General features: G+C 31.6%; 5 protein-coding genes across 7 annotated transcripts; 3 read left to right on the plus strand and 2 right to left on the minus strand.

Moving 5' to 3' along the window:
* Positions 1–148: 148 nt before the first annotated feature.
* On the minus strand, positions 149–1527 carry LOC106304707 (uncharacterized protein At4g04775-like). 3 transcript variants are annotated; one of them, XM_013741104.1, is made up of 3 exons: positions 1014–1527; positions 873–932; positions 149–380 (listed from the first exon to the last, which is right to left on the minus strand). In XM_013741104.1, exons 1-2 carry the CDS (start codon positions 1519–1521, stop codon positions 913–915), a joined length of 528 nt encoding a protein of 175 aa, XP_013596558.1. In that variant the 5' UTR covers positions 1522–1527; the 3' UTR covers positions 149–380; positions 873–912. The 3 variants fall into 3 exon arrangements, with proteins under 3 accessions (XP_013596558.1, XP_013596557.1, XP_013596556.1); XM_013741103.1 differs by having other exon boundaries at positions 153–385; XM_013741102.1 differs by lacking the exon at positions 149–380 and having other exon boundaries at positions 776–932.
* A 9197-nt stretch (positions 1528–10724) lies between these two features.
* Positions 10725–12968, plus strand: LOC106303929 (TP53-regulating kinase). Its single transcript, XM_013740291.1, has 7 exons — positions 10725–10880; positions 11611–11705; positions 11801–11914; positions 12003–12281; positions 12351–12464; positions 12559–12631; positions 12719–12968. The coding sequence occupies exons 2-7, from the start codon at positions 11643–11645 to the stop codon at positions 12754–12756; spliced, it is 681 nt and encodes a 226-aa protein (XP_013595745.1). The 5' UTR covers positions 10725–10880; positions 11611–11642; the 3' UTR covers positions 12757–12968.
* Positions 12969–13190: 222 nt separating this feature from the next.
* LOC106303211 lies at positions 13191–13729 on the plus strand. The gene is given in 5 exon segments (XM_013739541.1): positions 13191–13437; positions 13440–13481; positions 13484–13563; positions 13566–13605; positions 13608–13729. Coding segments are annotated over 5 exon segments (531 nt in total).
* A 728-nt stretch (positions 13730–14457) lies between these two features.
* LOC106303212 lies at positions 14458–15042 on the plus strand. Its single transcript, XM_013739542.1, has one exon. The coding sequence runs from the start codon at positions 14458–14460 to the stop codon at positions 15040–15042; it is 585 nt and encodes a 194-aa protein (XP_013594996.1).
* A 548-nt stretch (positions 15043–15590) lies between these two features.
* On the minus strand, positions 15591–16070 carry LOC106305395 (leucine-rich repeat extensin-like protein 1). The gene has a single exon (XM_013741770.1). It carries the CDS (start codon positions 16068–16070, stop codon positions 15690–15692), a length of 381 nt encoding a protein of 126 aa, XP_013597224.1. The 3' UTR covers positions 15591–15689.
* Between the last annotated feature and the right edge of the window lie 2651 nt (positions 16071–18721).

Consider the following 18721-nt stretch of genomic DNA (forward strand, 5'->3'; position numbering starts at 1 on the left):
CTTGTACTCGTTATTACTGAAGAAGATGTCTAAGGCAGCTTTCATCACATCATCATCATTTTGGCCACTTCTCTGCTCCCTCAGAGCCGCGTCATAGCATCCAGCGAACTTGGATACGTCAGTGTTGATCCTACCCCACCTCTGCTTGCAAGAGGTAACCTCTCTCGGTACTGTCCCAACCAGCTGCGGGCTTGCGTTGTAGTAATCTACAATCCGCTTCCAGAAAGCACCAGCTTTCTGCTCATTGCTGACGACGGGATCCTTACTGGTGTTAAGCCAAGCGCCAATAAGGATCTTATCCTCCTTCGGAGACCACTTCCTCCTGACACCAGACTCGACAACAGACTCGACAACAGGCTCGACAACAGACTCACTAGGACCTTGGCTACCGAACCAAAAAGTTTCAGGTGAATCAAGGTCCACTGGAGTCTGAGATTGACTAAACAGTAGGTTCATATAACTAGTGTCCTTTTCCATCTTAATAGATTGGTCTGTGTCACTCTAATAGCAACACAGAGACTTAAGTAGACGCCCTTAAACTATGAGACCTAACTAGTTGCATTTAATTTTTAAAGACGGAGCAGTTAGGAAGGTAGAAAGCTAACTAGTTGCATTGAACACCAATCAAATCAGACTAATACGCATTTGTAAAGTACAAAAACATTTAAAACAATCAACTCTGAGGCGGTAGGAAGGTAGAAACCAAACACCTAGCATTTACGCAATCAACTACAACTGACATCTTTTTCGGGTTTTATTTTTAATTAAACAACTACAACTAAATCATTTACGCAAGACCAACTACAACTACAACTAACATATATGTTTTAATTATTCAAAGAAAAGAGAGTAGGAGGTAGTACTAAACGTACCTAATTATACAGACGCTCTCGAGCTTTATGACAGTCTGGTTTACTTCTTTGAAGCTCTTCCTGCAAAAACATTAGATCAAACAGTCAAAAGTTTTACTAAGTAGAATGAACAACAACCAAAAGCACAAGACAGATACTTACCACTCAGGAACATAGCAGCCAAACCTATGAAAACTAATGCGGACACCATTGCATAAAGTGCCAATGCAAAGGCATTTGGAGTCTCTGATTTCTTCTTTAGCTCACACAAGGTCTTCTGTAGCTTAAGCAGCTTCTGGTCACACTCAAAAGCTTGATCCTTGAGCTGCCTGAGATGTCTCTGAAACTCACTCATCTCCTCCATTAAAGCCACATCCCACGATTTCCATATGTGGCAGTCCCCATCATCGACATTGGCGCACATGAAGTATCTTCTGTATGGATCTTTAGGTGTGTAAGAGCATTCGACAACAGGCTGAGCACCACAGTAGCATGCCGTCGGGATTCCATCATCAGGCTCTCGTTGAGGTGGGAACTGATCCGGCTCTGCATTGCAGTAGGGACTCTCAGCTTCATCCGCGTACAGCTTAGCTTCTGCTTCAAGAAGGGAGCTCATGTCTAGAGAGTTTGATGATGAAGAAGGCTGGGAGTAGCTGTAATCTTGTCCCATTTTGGTTAGCCTGAGACAAATGATGAACAATTATATTACGCCTAACCTATGTATTTGTGCTAAGGATTACTCGTGAACCCCCGTTGCGGGTGGTCTGAGCACACATAGCTTCAAGCATGCGCTCTTCTAATATGCAAGAAAGCCACCATGTGTGCTCTCTCTCCTGTCACCATCAATTCCTCAGCACTCAAACCATCCGTCTGTGTGTTTCATGAATCTATGATCCAACCACGTACAAACCCTAGTCATTCTGGCACTTCAAACTCAATGACTATATACATATATATAAAAATGTTTTTTTTTTTTAAAAGACATATATAAATGTTGATATTCCATTGAGAAGGAACATTACTCTATAAACATTTTAGAGGTATGTATTTGTTTATCATCGGCTCTGCAAAGAAATGGAATCAGACTGTGGATTTTAATAGCAAAAGGGTGAGAGATATTTTAACAAATTAAATAAAAGATTTTTCACAACAGAGAGAGAGATTAAAAAAAAACTTATAGAGAGAGAGAGAGATTTTGATATGCTAATAATTGATAATTGAGAAAATCAACATGATTATGGCATAATAATTTATTTTTGATATTACTAATTCATGTTTTTGAAACCAAAAAGTGGAGCAAAATCTAAAACATCAAAATAGAATTAAAACATGTCACTTAAAATACAAAAAAATGGTGAGAGATGTGAGAGAAAAGAACAAGGTGACGGATAGAGAGTGAGCACACATAGCTTCAAGCATGAAACCTTCAAATATGCAAGAAAGCCACCATGTGTGCTCACTCTCTTCTGTCACCATAATTCGTTATCACTCTAACCATCCCTGAGTATATGTCTCGTGCATATCCAACCACAAACCCTAGCCCTTGTAAGTCACTTCAAACTCAATGAATAAATAAACATAGCTCTAGCTACAAAGTCATTAGGGATGAACATCGCTCTAGCTACTCCTATATGTATTTCTTTTATCTTTGGCTGTGGGAAGAAATGGAGCCCTGTTGTGGCTTTATATAGCCAAAAGAGAGAGAGATCGAGAGAGATCTTAACAAAGAAGATAACCTATTTTCTCTCTCCTCTCCAATTATTAATCTTTTTAACATTTTTTTTTTTGAAAAAAATAATCTTTTTAACATTTCTTCTCCTATTATTTGATACTGATAATCAATACGCAAAAAGATATTAATGAAAGGAGAAGAAAAGATGAATAAAATATAGAGTATATATATAATCTTTTAAAAGATATTAATGATAATTTCCTATATTTTTATATGGCCCGTTATTCTTTTCTTTTGGTCAAATCATAATTAACCCATATTGATTGCTTCGTAACCGACGGAATGCAGTCAAAATTCAAAGACGTTTTCTGTTTCCGTTTTTCACCACATACGAAATTTCGGTCATTAATAGCTTTTTTCACTATTATATATATATAATATATACTCTATCTGTTTCATTATAAGTATCGTTTTAGGTTTCGACACACGAATTAAGGAAATAATTAATTTTGTATATTTCCTATAAAAAACACTATTACCTATACATATTATATTTCAACCAATAGAAAAATAAATTTTGCATAAAATTAATAAATTTTGTATTGAAAATCGAAAACGACACTTATTTTATAACGAAAAAAATTCTCCAAAACGACACTTAATATGAAACGAAGGAAGTATATATATATATATATATATATATATATATATTCTCTTTTATGTAATTTGGTGTCATAGGGTCCGATTGGTAATGGATGTAGCTTTAAAATTTTTGCTATAGAAAAAATCTGTAGATTTTTTGTTGTGCCTTTAAATTTTATTGCTGTAGAATTTTATGAAAAACACTAAAAATTGCTTTGGATATTTGGCTCTGCAGAGCACTTGTACAGCTGTAGGTTATTTCAAGAGCTGTGATTTCAAAAAAAAAATTAAGGCTTGATTGTTCTGAATTTGCTGATGTAGAAATAAATAGATCTGTGTACACCAACTACCATTCACCCCCGTAACTACAGATAATTAGATACAATCGTTACATTCTCTAACTTATAAAATTAACATCATTTATGAAAGATGTGATAAATACAAATTTGATAAAGAATTGCGTTTCTGGTCTACCCGTTTGATGTTAAAAATGAAAATTTGTGTTTCAGTTTTCACCAAAACCGAACTCTTATTATTAACCACAAAATATCTACTTCTTTTGCTTTGCTTCATAAGCATTTGTAAGTTTTAACTATAAATAGTTTCAAAAATAACTCAAAATATATTTTTTATCTACTATTATGAAAAATCTCAAATTTTCAACAATTTTTTTTTAATTATTTCTACAAAAGTACAAATGGTTAATCCAATTATTTTAGATTTTTGAAAATCACAGAATCAAATTTTAAGTAGTTTATAGATCCAGTTGAGTCATATATTTGTCCCTTCTTCTTATGAAATATCCGAGATATCACTAAAAAAATTTATCAGCACACAAAGATTAGTTAGTTGTTTTTTTCGTGTATACGAATATAATTATTTTACAAATATTTATTAGTATATACATTATCAAGTCAACTATAATTGAAAATCGGCCAACAAATTTCATCGAAAACAATAAACTTTACCTTTAGTTTTTATCACACTTGACTGTGTCTCTCATAGTTCTATTAAAGTTTCAAAACATTGTTTACTCAACCTTAACATTTTATTTTATGTAATGAATTAAAATTTCAAATGCTGATAATAGTAACAAAATATTTACATATACAAATGTATCTATATTTCTTTGTCTGAATTAGTATGTTAGAATTATTTAAATGTGTAGGCATAAATAACATACACATTTAAATAAATAACATACACATGTGTATGTACGTAGATGCATAATTAGAATTATGTATGTAGATGCATAATAAATCTTTAAATAATTTATTGTGTTATTATCCAAAAAGGATTATGTAGATGAATAGAGATTTTTAATATACTAATTCTAACATAAATATTTAAATAATTTATTGTGTTATTATCCAAAAATTTGGAAATTGTGATTAATTCTAACATGCTAATTTATGATATCAATTCATCACCCAACATTGTAAAAGAAAAATGGAGTTTGTTGAACAGTTTTCTCTTGTTATTAGTGTGTTAATGTAAATTATACCTTTGATATTTAACAATTATAAGAGTATATAGCACTTTTAAAAAGGAACATTATATTAATAAAATAACTCTAACGTATGAAAATTTTGACATTTTAATTTAATTAATAGTATGATATTCTGTCAGTGTTTACAAAAGCTGATAGCAACGAGAAAATGAAATTAACACTAACAAATACAGTGTCTCAATAAACCCCAATAAACAAAACTCTTTTTCTCCATGTAATAATAAAGACAAACTAGTCATCACATATCTTCTTGATTTTTGATCTCTATGAACAAAGCTGAATCTTTCATATAGATAAAAAGTTTGTTTTAACATTTACTTTTGTATATATACAAAATAATATTCAGAAACGATACCCAAAATACATTAAAATATAACATATTTCCGAATATGGAATTACGTATATGTTTGTGCTTTCATGATACCTTTCTCTTCTGAGCGAGCACCTATGCTTATCTTTAACATATTCTTGGGAATGTGTTCCATTTTTCTTTTCATTTTGAACATTTATTTTGCAGACGACTGTCAAGATTTTAACCTATAACCTCCATGGAATTATGTTTAAAAAAACCTCCATGGAACTGCTACAAACATCTAGGTGGAAAACAAGTGTAAAGACATAATGTGGGGATCTCGTTTTCAATAACATCAATCTTCTTTTGTCACGCGATCCTTTAATATTCATGTACACGTTTTGGCAAATAAACCACCTCACACAATATCGTTTTGGCAAATGAGCCATCTGGATGAAGATGAGAGTTTTGTTCGTTTAGGCACTAAAAGTGCAACTCATCTGGATGGATCATCCGGATGACTTTCGGAAATTTATGATTAATTTTAAAGTCCATTCAGCTAATCCAATTTGGACCATTTGGATGGAGATGGTTCATCCAATATGGTATAATGTCTATTATACTTCTGATGTAATTCACAAATTACAAACATAAACATAATATCATTTTGTTATACACGAAAACTGACAAAACCACAAAAATACATTTTCCCGCGAAAACCTAAAATCGAATTTTCACGCCAAAACCCTAAAAATGCATTTCCGCACAAAATTGCAAAAACGTGTTTTCTCGCTAAAATTGCAAAAACGTGTTTTCCCGCAAAAATGTGTTTTCATGCCAAAATCGAAAAACGCGTTTTCACGCCAAACCCCTAAACGCATTTTTCCGCCAAAACACAAAACATGTTTTCCCGCCAAAACCACAAAACGTGTTTTTCCGCCAAAACCGAAAAATGTGTTTTCTCATCAAAATGCATTCCCCGCCAAAACTGATTCTCGTGAAAACCGCAAAAACATATTTTTCCGCCAAAACGCATTTTCTGCGAAACCCAAAAAAAAAATATTTTCCCGCCAAAACGCATTTTCCGCGAAACCGAAAAAACATATTTTCCCACCAAAACGTATTTTCCGCGAAACCCGAAAAAACGTGTTTTCATGCAAAAACTACAAAACGCGTTTTCACGCCAAAAATGCAAAAAACGCGTTTTCCCGCCAAAATCGTAAAACGTGTTTTCTCGCCAAAATCGAAAACTTGTCGTTTTCCTGCCAAAACCGAAAAAATCTTGTTTTCCCGCAAAAACCAAAAAACGTGTTTTTCGGCCAAAACCGAAAATCTCGTTTTCCAGCCAAAAATGCAAAAACGCGTTTTTCCACCAAAACCACAAAACATGTTTTCTCGCCAAAACCAAAAATTGTATTTTCCCGCCAAAACCAAAAAAATCTCTTTTTCCCGCCAAAACCGAAAAACGCATTTTTCCGCTTAAACCAAAAAACACATTTTCCCGCTTAAACCTAAAAATCTCGTTTTCCCGCCAAAATCGTAAAAATGCCTTTTCTCGCCAAAACCAAAAATTGTATTTTCCCACCAAAATCAAAAAAATCTCGTTTTCCCGTCAAAATCAAAAAATCTCGTTTCCGTTAAAACCGAAAAAATTCGTTTCCCGCCAAAACCGAAGTTACAATCGGTTTATTATTAATACTCTTTTAGTTTGAAACTCTAAAGTTTTTTTTTTTAAATACATGTATATCAATTTTCTTGTTTATTAGAAGTTACTATTGTAGTAAATTTTAACATATGGTTAAATTAAGACAAGGGTATTTTGGTAATTTGTTTACTAAAACTCATTTGGATGAAAATGAAAATAAAGAAACAAACATAAAAGTCATTTAGCTGATTCATCTATATGAACCATCTGGATGTACAAACAAACCGTCTCAAAAATCTGAATGGATCATACAATGGATCATTTGGAAGGAGATCACAGATGGTGAAACGAAGAACCCCTTATTCTCCGATTGTTTTCATCCACTGTCTTGGTTATCTTTTATATATGTTGGTATCAAGATTCAAAAAACTGTAGCTTCGCATTTTTATATAATGAACGGTTATTAACGCAGAAAAATATAAACAAAAGAGCGTTACGACATTATAAACAAATTCTTTTTTATATACTCGTTTTCAGATAAATATATGTAATGTTGATTGATTAATGGAGGAATATGGGTGACCACACACCCATATTAATCTTGTGATGGCCATCACGTTATCTTTCCACTTTCGGCAGGAAAGCATGTGGAAAATGCCCAGCCAGTCACGTGTCAGATTGGGGTTTGTTAGTCGTCCAGCCCTACATTGATCCAATTATGGGGATATGCTGTTTGCTTTCCAGAACCTTATCTTCCACCGGGTTCTTGTTCATACTACATTTCCTCACTTACCATGCATTTTCTTATTTTCTTCAACTTGCATTTTATTTAGTCTATTTCTTATTTATATAATTTTAAATTTAGAAATTACCAAATCTAATCTATTAATTTATGGTCATATTTTTTATCTACTATTAACCAATTATAATAATATCACTTAAATAATTAGTTAATATGACATATTTGATTATTAACATTAATAATAAATCAATTATAAATTATAACAAAATCTGCTGATAAAGAATCTAACAAAAGCTTCCTTAAAAATTAAATATTTTTATTAGATAACACATTAGTTAATTTCATAATTAGTAATATAATATTATTATAAATCAATGTTAACAAAAATTTTATTAAAACCAGAAAATAAAAATTATATAAATTTTATAATTATATTCTGTATTATATAAAATAGAAGTGCTATATGAATTAAATATGACAAAATTATATTAAATAGGTAAATTAAAAAATATTTTTAAAATTGTTTCATTTAAATAAATTATCACTCATCATTAAAATGAGTTGAAATTCGTAAACTATACAATCTTTTACAAAAAAAAAAATTATTAACATAGGTTAAAATTTTATATGTACAACTGTATATTATCTTTTTATTTATTTTGAAACTCTCAACAATCTATTGTTTAAAATGTTTATATACAAAATATAATAGTATATAATAACATTTAGCTCATATTCTATTTAAAAAACATGTTATTAGAAAACTTGAAATTTTAGTAATTCATTTAAATATTAAAGAAAAATCAAATTTTAATTATAAATTTATTTATTTTTTATTTTAATTATGACAAAATATGTTGGGAAAATTTAGAAAATATTGCCAAAAAATCAATTTTTTTTATAAAATAATATATTAATGTAGCAACAAAACAAATTCAAAATTCATATAATCTTTCAAACTCAAAAATAGTTGTGTAATTTTCTAAAGTTTTCTTGACAAAATATAAAATTTTGTAAAAATTAACTATTTCTGAAATGCACCACGAAAAAATAAACTATATATGTTGTAAATATTAAAGCAATCTTATATTTTGAAAAATTAATTAAGAAAAGAAAATTTCATATCATAAAATCCAAAAATATCATATATCAATAAAATTTACTAAAATAATATGATAGATACTACTATGTATAAAATTTACTAAAATAATAGGGCTATATTATTTAAATAAAACAATGTTTTTACTTATGGATCCCGTAAAATACTAAAATTGTAGATGTTAAAAGTATATTTTTTTAAACACAAGATGTAAATATAAATTATCTTAAACATATTTCTTTTATATAATATAACTAAATTAAAAATGTATTATATGCAAAATGTATTATTTCAGATTGTTATTTTATTTCACCTAACTTGAAAATTGATTAGTAAGTAATAAAAATTAATAACAAAGTAAAATTTATTAAATAAATCACTATATATTAATAATGCCAAATAAGAAATATAAAAATAATATTATAGAAATACACAATATATAACACTAAAATAAAAATTATATATTTAAAACATGTATTTTAATCTAGTGAAAAATATGTGGGTTAAAATCTAGTGGAAGTTTATTCTTTTTTTTACATCTACCAAACGAGATAATAGAACCGCTTCGGACCCAAACAATATATTAATACCTTGTTCCCGGGAGAAAATAATGGTTTAAAAACAACTGATGTATGATTAATGATATCTTGAAAATATATGAAATGAATTTGCGAGAAAGATTATCCCAAAACTAGGGACTGTTAGTTCTCATTAACCATAGCTACATCATCAGATGTGATTTGAAAGATCGTAATAGAAAACAGTTTGCAAGAAAAATATTAATGCATTAAGCCTTTAGTCAAAAAAAAAATTAATCCACCCGAAACTGCTAACTTTAGTGGTAAAATCTTATGTTCCAAAAGTAGATGTGTCAGGTTGATTATTAGCAGCTACATAAATACTCCATCCATTTCATAATATAATAGATATGTTTTAGAAATTTTTTGTTGTTTTAAAGTAGAAGATGTTTTGATATTTTTATGTTATTTTTAATTTTATTGAAAACCGTGTAATCAATTAGATTTTGTAGTCATTTCTGTAATTGGTTAGATGATTTTTAAATTATATTTTTAAAACTACTTTTTAGAAAAAAATAAATTTTTTAATCTTTGTGCACTAAGGAATAACATCATTTATTGGAAAACGGACGGAGTATAATTCACTAATCAGCTTTTGTCTCTAGTCCAAAAAATTATAGACTTGGATCGGAACTTGTTGCATCTTAAAGAAAACTACATGTATTAAGAAGATTTATTTGGAAACGAGATCGAGTTGTAAATATCCTGATTTTTAGAGAGTTATAGTGGTGCATGTGAAAAATTAAAAGAATGGGACTGAATGATACAGTTAAAATGCATTTGGCGTTTTGGTTACCTATTCGTGAAGAATTTCACAGTTAAGCGTGTGATCATGCTCGAATTGTATAGTTTGTAAAACCTACAAACATTTTTTGCAAGTGAATTTATTGGTTACTTGTATATAGAGATGTCAATTGAACCGTCGATGTCCGATGGAATTTGTCTAATTGGATAATTTCATTTTCTGTTCATAAATAGTCTAATGTCTATTGAAAAACAAACCCAAGGACTATAACTAATTGGTTTACACACAAAGTCCAAAAAATTGAAAATTTTACATTTTGGTAAAAGAATAAAATTTTATGACTTTACCGAAAAATAATTTCTCAATCTTAGCAAAAAATGATTTAGCGGTTTGGCGATAATTGATAGATTTAAATATGATTTTGCGATTTGACGGAAAAATGTGATTTTGTATTTTTAGTAAGAAAATGTGATTTGCAAATTTGGCGGATCACAAAAACATATAACATCGTAATTTAAATGATAATAATGGGATTTGGTCAATGCCATAGCGTTTCGAGGTAGAAATCCCAAAGTTTATTGTGGATGTCGCAAGCAAATGGTTATATATAGTTTTGTGGCTGATCATGTATACCTTTTTTTTGGATAAATTTAATGTTTTCTTGGTTACATTGTTACCACTTAAGAGGATAAGTAAGCTACCATAATTAGGGTGAAAACAGAGATTAACTACATGAGGATTTGTCAAAGTAATTTAGAAAAGTGATCAGATGCAAAACTAATCCACTCTTACTGCACTGCACGAAGTAAATGGTAAAAGAAAATGTGAATTATTTACTAAAAAGGGGAAGCTTTTCCCCCAAATTTCTCTAATATTTTAGGTCTTTTTTTTTGTTATTTTAAAAGTCTGAGCTAAATATCAGAATAAATAAAGCTTAGAGGACTTAAAGCAAAATTGTTAACGAGTGTTCGAATCGAAGAGCATCGAAAGAAGGGTTTTATAGTTGTTTTGATAGTTTCTCCTCCTCCGCCTCCTTTCCGGCGACGGTAGCTATTCGTCTTTCACCAGGTTCACTCCTTCTTGGCCGGCACATAGTCATAGTTGGTTAGTCCTTCTTTCCCGTGAATTTGATTTCTCTTGTTTCTTCGAGTTTTCTTGTTTGACTATATCCTCAGAGACCAAACAAGATTCCGACAAGTTTATAGTGCCTGTTTGTGTTTCCCATATTACCCCGATTAAGAGGTTTTACATATGATGATAAAGATATGGTTTTACGATTAGATTTGTCATGTTCTAGACCAAACAAATTTGATGTTTTTTGTCTGGAACAGCGAGTTAGTTATGTGTTATGTTAGTTTCAGACAGAAGTTGCCGGAAAAAAAGTTTACTTTTGTACATAGGATTGATTGATAACACCTGTATGTTACTGATTCTGATCTATTTTTTTTTTTTTGTGATTTCGTATGCATCTACATATGCTCATTTCATGTTAAGATGACACTAACAGACATGTTACGTTTAATAGTTAACACGGTTGCTTTTGTCACGAATCAATTGGCTGTTTATCGGTGGTAGATTACATAGTCAATTGTTTTTGACATTATGTAGATTTGCGTTGGTATTATTAACTCAAAGTTTACGACTTTTGTGTTAGTATCGAGTCACACTATTTGTTAGTTTTGATGTTGGTATGACCGACCGTACATTGGTAACATACAATCCTACAGATTTTAGTTGGGGGAGGTTTAAGTTAGACATGGGTGACTATTGTGCGGCCTTATTTCTAGAGCTTCAAACAATTGTTCAAGTGTCTTTCTTTGTGTTGGCTTTCTAGTTTGTGCAAGGCTTCCAAGAAATAAACTTAGGATGGATTGTGAGGAAAACGTTGGGAAGGAGTCTCTCGTTCTGATAAAACAAGGAGCTGAGGCTGTAAGTGTATCAGTGTGAATCAATCAGTGTTATATGTTTCCTCTCTTTTTTTTTTCCTTGACAAAAGATCAAGTCTTTTACATGTTTTGTTTCAGAGGGTGTTCGAGTCAACATTTGTGGGGAGGAGATCCATCGTGAAAGAGCGGTTCTCGAAGAAGTATAGACACCCGATTCTCGATGTGAAACTCACACTCAAACGATTGAATGCTGTTCGTTTCTTCCCTCTTCATCACCTTTGTTTTAAATCTTGAGAGAAAAGTAGAAGTTAATCAATCAACTGTTACATCTTACATGTAGGAGGCTAGGTGTATGACGAAAGCAAGAAAGCTCGGGGTCTGTACACCAGTCCTCTACGCAGTGGATCCTCTCCTTCATTCCCTGACACTTGAGTACATCGAAGGCGTCTCTGTCAAAGACGTTTTCCTAGAGTTTGGCGCCAATGGGATAGTCGAGGAGCGGTTGGATGATATCGCCGCTCAGATTGGTGAGGCCATAGCTAAGCTCCATGATGGTGGTTTGTCTCACGGTGACTTGACCACATCAAACATGTTAGTCAGAAGCGGAACGAATCAGCTGGTAAGTAAGCGTCTCTTCAAAGACGTTTCTGATATGTTCAGTTACTTTACAGTTCATGTCTTCTCTCAGGTACTAATTGATTTCGGGTTGAGTTTCACGTCCACCTTGCCGGAAGACAAAGCTGTTGATTTGTATGTGCTTGAAAGAGCCTTGCTCTCAATGCATTCTTCATGCGGAAACGTGGTAAAGAGTGATGCAGACCGTAACTACTTTACTGTTTTTTTTTTTTTTTTGCTTGGTTCGGTTTGTTGTTGAGTGTTATGTTGTGAAAATGTAGATGGATCGTATACTAACAGCGTATAGGAAGTCCTCAAAGCAATGGTCAGCCACGTTCAACAAGCTCGCTCAAGGTTCTACTTCTATCATACCCCTCTTAAAAAAACCAACTCTGTTTTCAAACTTTACAAAAATGGTATTTTCTTTTTGGGGTTATGCAGTGAGGCAACGAGGAAGAAAGCGTACTATGATTGGATGAGCCAAAGATCTCCCAGTAACTTGTTATAAAGCTACGTAGGAAGATCATCATGCCTTTTGAGTGTTTAGCACATGTACGCTGCCTCTGTTTTAGTATTTGATTACAATCCAAACACACTATAATTGTTGTTTGTTTCGCAGCCACTGTGTTAGAGAGTGAGTGCACATTGTTTAACTCATTATATGATGTAGCTAGTTTCTTTATTTTTGATTGTTATCTTACAAAGTGAGAAGACTTGAGATAGCAGCTGCAATATCATTAACGGTTAAAAAGTTCTTATATTTGATTTGATTATCTCAACAAACATGTCAAATTAATATAGAATGTTACAGCACCATTGTACACACAAACGTTGCAAATACTTTCTATTTAATGACATTTATCTAAAAAAGGATATTTTTTTAAAACGTTGAAATAATCTTCCAAAGGAGGAAATGGAAAACAAGTTGTTTCTTGGAACCCTAATATGTCTAATCCCTGGGATACACGCAACCAGCGGGGACGACCACAGCCCTTTGATAAACCATTACGCTGATTACGAAACGATTCATCCCAGCGAATACTACAGCTCTGATTTCGAACTCAAAGACGGAACTAATGTGATCTTCGAAGCTATCAACGAACTAAAAGGGATCAAGAAACCAAAACATTGGACTAGGTCTCTCCCTGGAGACGTGTTCTTCGAAAGTTCTTCTTTTACAGTTTTCCTAACGCAAAGGTGGTTAACCGTGCCATTTCCGGTCTAATTTGGGTTATGTTAATATCTATATCGAGATAACGCCGGCGCTTGGACGTCGGTGTCCTGGATACAGTCATACAGATGCGTTTTAGCGATCAGCCGTGAAGGTCTTTTATGAAAGATACTAACGAGCTTTTTCCTTGGACTCCTTGGCCTTATCGTCATACTCAACCTAAGTTGCCTGAGATGTTTATAATCATTTTAAGAAACAAATGGAAGTCGGATTTATACTGATTGTTAAATTTTCAGATTTCATGGTTATTCATTTATAATATTTTTCACATTTTTCCTAAAATTTAATGTTGTTCGTTTGATGATTTTATAATTCTTTACAAAATACTTTATCAATTTACAAGTTGAAACACAATATTTCTTTATTTATAGAATAAGAACTATCTACACGTATTTTTTAAATTACAATATATATTTTCATTAAACTGGGATATCTTTGATTATGGTAGAGTCCAAATTAATTATTTACGGGAATATGTAACCCATGGATAGATCTTTTTTGGGTATTCAAACGAGCTAAAAGAAATATGGTTTTATATCCGCATGGACACACTAGTTTAGTATTGTGAGGTTATTTCTTATCTTCCCAAAAGCTATCTACCACTAGCCAACTTTTTTAAGATTTAAATTTACAGTCTAATATGTATCATGTATGTATCACTAGGAAATATTGTTAGAAGTTATAACAAAAATGTAGTTTTCGTTTTTAACGTGTGGTGTAACAAATCAATTGGTATCACTAATTACTACATTGTTGTATTTTTATTATCCAACAATAGACACTGGATTGGTTATCTCGTTAGTAGCTACAAAACCAATTTTCTTCCATAACTTTTCGTATCCTTTCGTAAATATATAAAAGCAAAAGAAAACGAAAGTGTCATAAAGTAAAAAGAAAAACAATAAGAATTCAGAACTTGAGTAACTTTATAAGAAAATAGGAAAAAAAAATGAGAGGAGACTATAGCATTGCCAAGAACGGTATAGTCTGGTGCTTTGTGTTGCAAGTCATCATATTCTATGTAGAATCGATAGAAGTTGGAGATGTGAGTTTCACGATAGCGATGAAAAACGAAATGTACGGCTTAAAACGCCCATCAGTTGTCTACCGGTGCAAGTCATCTGAAAAATCCCTCCGGTGGCACAGATCGCGTCCCAAAACGCAATTTTCATGGGATTTTGATGTACCGCCGTTTGGAAACGGCGTGGTGATTCACATATGCCATTTTCTGTCAAGCCAAGGGACAGCGCATGTCGAGATCAAGACGTTGTCGATGACATCTATGTTGTGCGGAGGACATGTGTGTAAATACGTCATCAAGCCGAACGGTATATATTTCGTTGGTTTTGAGACGTACTATCCGCACAACATTTTGTTAAGGTTTCTAGAGTTGGTGAGGCCTGTTGAAAAGCTTGTCGAGCCATGGAAGGCGTGGTCTCCGAGGCAGTTAATAGCTTTGCGAGCGGAACGCAATCGCACCAGGTCAAGCGATGACAATGATTACGATGATGACGACAAGGAAAAGGACGATTAAGTATAGAACACAAGAAAGAGAGAAGAAATGATGAAGAATATAGTAGTTTATGTTCTTTCTGTGATATGTACCAAAATGGTATGTACATGTACTTTTGTATCTTAATATGTCGACCAAAAATAAGAAAATTCTTTATTTTTAACATAATTTGGCTCTACAATCTGACTTGTCGTTGTGTTAAGGAAACCTCTCTATTTGTGTTCAATAATTAATATGTTTCTTCTATAATATTGGATGATCATAACAACTTTGATGTGTGGATGACACCCACAATATCACACAAATACTTACGAGTGTGGGAAGCCAGATAATCTGGAACAAAATGCATATTCTACATTATATTACTATTGTAGTTACAAACGAATGTTTTTGTAGGAGACAATATTAATTTTTATAGAAGGCAAATGTTGTCGACAATCGATTATTTAAAAACAGGAAAAGCAAAAGGCTTCATATTGCAAATACAAATAGTCAAATAGCTCGCAAAACATTTATATTTTTGCTGATGAATACATTTGACATTCCAAATAATAAAATACAAAATACCTGACTAGAAACATCAAAACCATGTTATAAGACAACAGTAGTGCACTCTTAATGTTTTAGGACATTGGCAAGTGTCCTTTCCTGAGCCAATTTTTACCGCCTCATAACAACCACCACCAAGGTTTGCCGGAGGGAGGAGGAGGAGACTTTCTGTAGTAAAAGGCTCTGTAAGCTTGAGGAGAAGGATTAGCTTTCAAAGGTGGAATTATCGGAGCGGGAGGAGGAGGAGAATTTATTGGAGTCGGAGGAGGAAGAGCAACAGGAGGGGTATAAGCCGGAGTAGGAGGAGGATAAGTAACCGGAGTAGGAGGAGGAGGATTAACTGGGGGAGAATAAACCGGAGTAGGAGATGGAGGAGGAGAATATGCTGGCTGGTAGTTAGTGGGAGTTTGCAGGAGTTTTCTGCTGTTGTTGGCTTCAGAAAATGTGAATAAGATTGCCAAGATAAATACTAAGGCGAAGGAAAGATTTAGAGACACCATTTTCAGGTTAATGTTAAGATCCTTATACTTAATTATGTTTATAGGTTATATATAGCCCATCGAAGTTCACTTAGAGGATTACCACTAACTGTGGGATTTATTCAAGATCTAAGTTTTCAAGTATATATTAGCCGGCCGGTTTTGCTGTTTGTTGAGGCCACCCTCTAATTAGTATGCTTGCTCATGCTTAAGCAGTAGTATTAACTATTGTTATATCTCATTTTGAATTATCAAATTTACAAATTATTTCGCTAGTTGCTTATATAAATTATGTTGACCTTTTTAAGACATGTCGTGAAGTATTTCTCTAGTTGCGATATTTCCAATATTTTTTCATTAGAAGCAAATTCTAAATAGTTACTATCTATTATATTATCTATTATATTAAAATAGAAATCATGACTTCCCATTCATGTGTGATTTTTTTAAAAAATGGACTATCTACTAGAGTTGGTCACATTGCATTTTTCAATCATTAATAATTTTGATATTAAATAAAAGATATTAATATAGTATGCTTTATTCCCTTAACAATTGGAACCAAGTTATCTCACAGTTATGTTTTAAGAAAACTACTATTCTTTTTGGTTTAACGCTAATTTGAATGATTAACATATATTACTCTTTCTTTTTTCTTCGACGACACATATATTATGTTTATCATACCTATATCAATGATAAAATAAAATCATTAGCTGCCAAAAAAAAGTAAAAATAAAATAAAATCATTCTACGAAAACATATGAAAAAATCAAGATTACTTTTGTTTTTCAGTATGAATACTTTTGTTTTATCAGTCAAAGACATATAACTCTATAACTCGTATGCCAGTTTCTTATTTGTAATGAATATGAAGTTTTATTGTGTGTTTCGTGGTGTTGTTTTTCAGTATAAATACTTTTGTTTTTTCGGTCAAAGACATATAGCTCTATTACTCGTATTTGGACCGGGTTTATGATTGTAAGCTCTGACCTTCTCAAATGGTTTCTTGTATTTTTTGAACAGAATCGACTATAAGCGAAGGAGGCATGAGGATGTATGTGATTTAAATAAATACCTTAACGTATATTACTAAATGCTATGACTGTTTTTTAAAAAGTTCTAAAACGTCATAGATGTGTTATCATTTTCCAGAAACTCCAACTGATATTCACTTCTCGAGGAAAAGAGAATTGGTTATTATGGTACCTGAATTTAGTCAAGCTGTTTTTTTTACTTACTTATGGATTGAAGTTTTTTTTATAAGTTCGTATGTTTTTCAACCTATTTAGGTTACAGAGGAAACAGAAGGGACGATGAAGATCACCTACAATACACCGAATACAAGTTACAAAATATGTTAGGTTTACAGCACGTTTTTTTCCCAGACAAAAATTAGTTACCTAATAATTTTAGGCTTACCAAAATTTTTTATTGGCCTCTCAATAATTAGATTTAAACAATAGATGGTACATTGAATTTATAGATTGTATAAATTAAATAGATATAATTTAATGTTGTAACAGTATACCTTCATATGTTAATTATTTAAATATTTGTCGATTTTAACTTTTAAAATTATAAAGATTTTTTTTTTTGTAAATAACAAAAGTCATCATTATCTAACAATGATTAATCTATACTACCTTAAACCAACGAAAACAAATTTAAACTATATAATTTATTTTAAAAATTAAACAAAACTAAATGTTTAGTTAGTTACTCAGTTAGATAAATCTATGAAGCTAAAAGTTTAATTTTTTTAAATTTTTTTTTAAATTTGTGAAATGTTACAATATCTTTGAAGATGACAATAAAACAATATTTTACCAATCTTTATATATAGTTACGAGCCCAATAATGAAATAATAATCCAAAAATATATATATAGAAGAAGATACAAATACATGTGAAAGTTTTAAATAATCTATTCAACAAAAAATATACAGTAAAATTATTATGTTTCAAAAATTGATAGACACACGTCATATATATTATAATATATACCAATTTAGAATTGAAAACAAAATGTATAAAAAAATAAATAATAACAAAAATCAGCGCGGTTGCGCGGATCGAAATCTAGTTAAATCTTATAATCTATTATATTAAAAGGGAAGTCATGACTTCTCATTCATGTGTGATTTTTTTAAAAAAAAATGGACTATATACTAGAGTTGGTCACATTGCATTTTTCAATCATTAATAATCTTGATATTAAATAAGAGACATTAATATAATCTACTTTATTCCCTTAACAATAGGAACCAACTTATCTCACGGTTATATTTTAAGAAAACTATTATTCCTTTTGGTTTAACGCTAATTTGAATGATTAACATATATTACTCTTTCTTTTTTCTTGGACGACATATATATTACGTTTATCATACCCATATCAATGATAAAAATAAAATCATTCTACGAAAACATATGAAAAAATCAAGATTACTTTTGTTTTTCAGTATGAATACTTTTGTTTTATTTGTAATGAATACACTACAAGAAAACAGTGGCATACTGAGGGAAAAAATCGTCGGTATGTCGTCGGAATAACGCTATTCCGACGACATACCGACGAAAAAAGTCCTCGGAAATAACTCCTCGGAAATTCATCTTTCCTCGGAAATCCCTCGGAAATTTCCGACGGAATTCCGAGGAAATGAATTTCC

Source organism: Brassica oleracea, chromosome C7 (genome assembly GCF_000695525.1).
Source record: "Brassica oleracea var. oleracea cultivar TO1000 chromosome C7, BOL, whole genome shotgun sequence".
In the NCBI taxonomy this organism is placed as follows: domain Eukaryota; kingdom Viridiplantae; phylum Streptophyta; class Magnoliopsida; order Brassicales; family Brassicaceae; genus Brassica; species Brassica oleracea.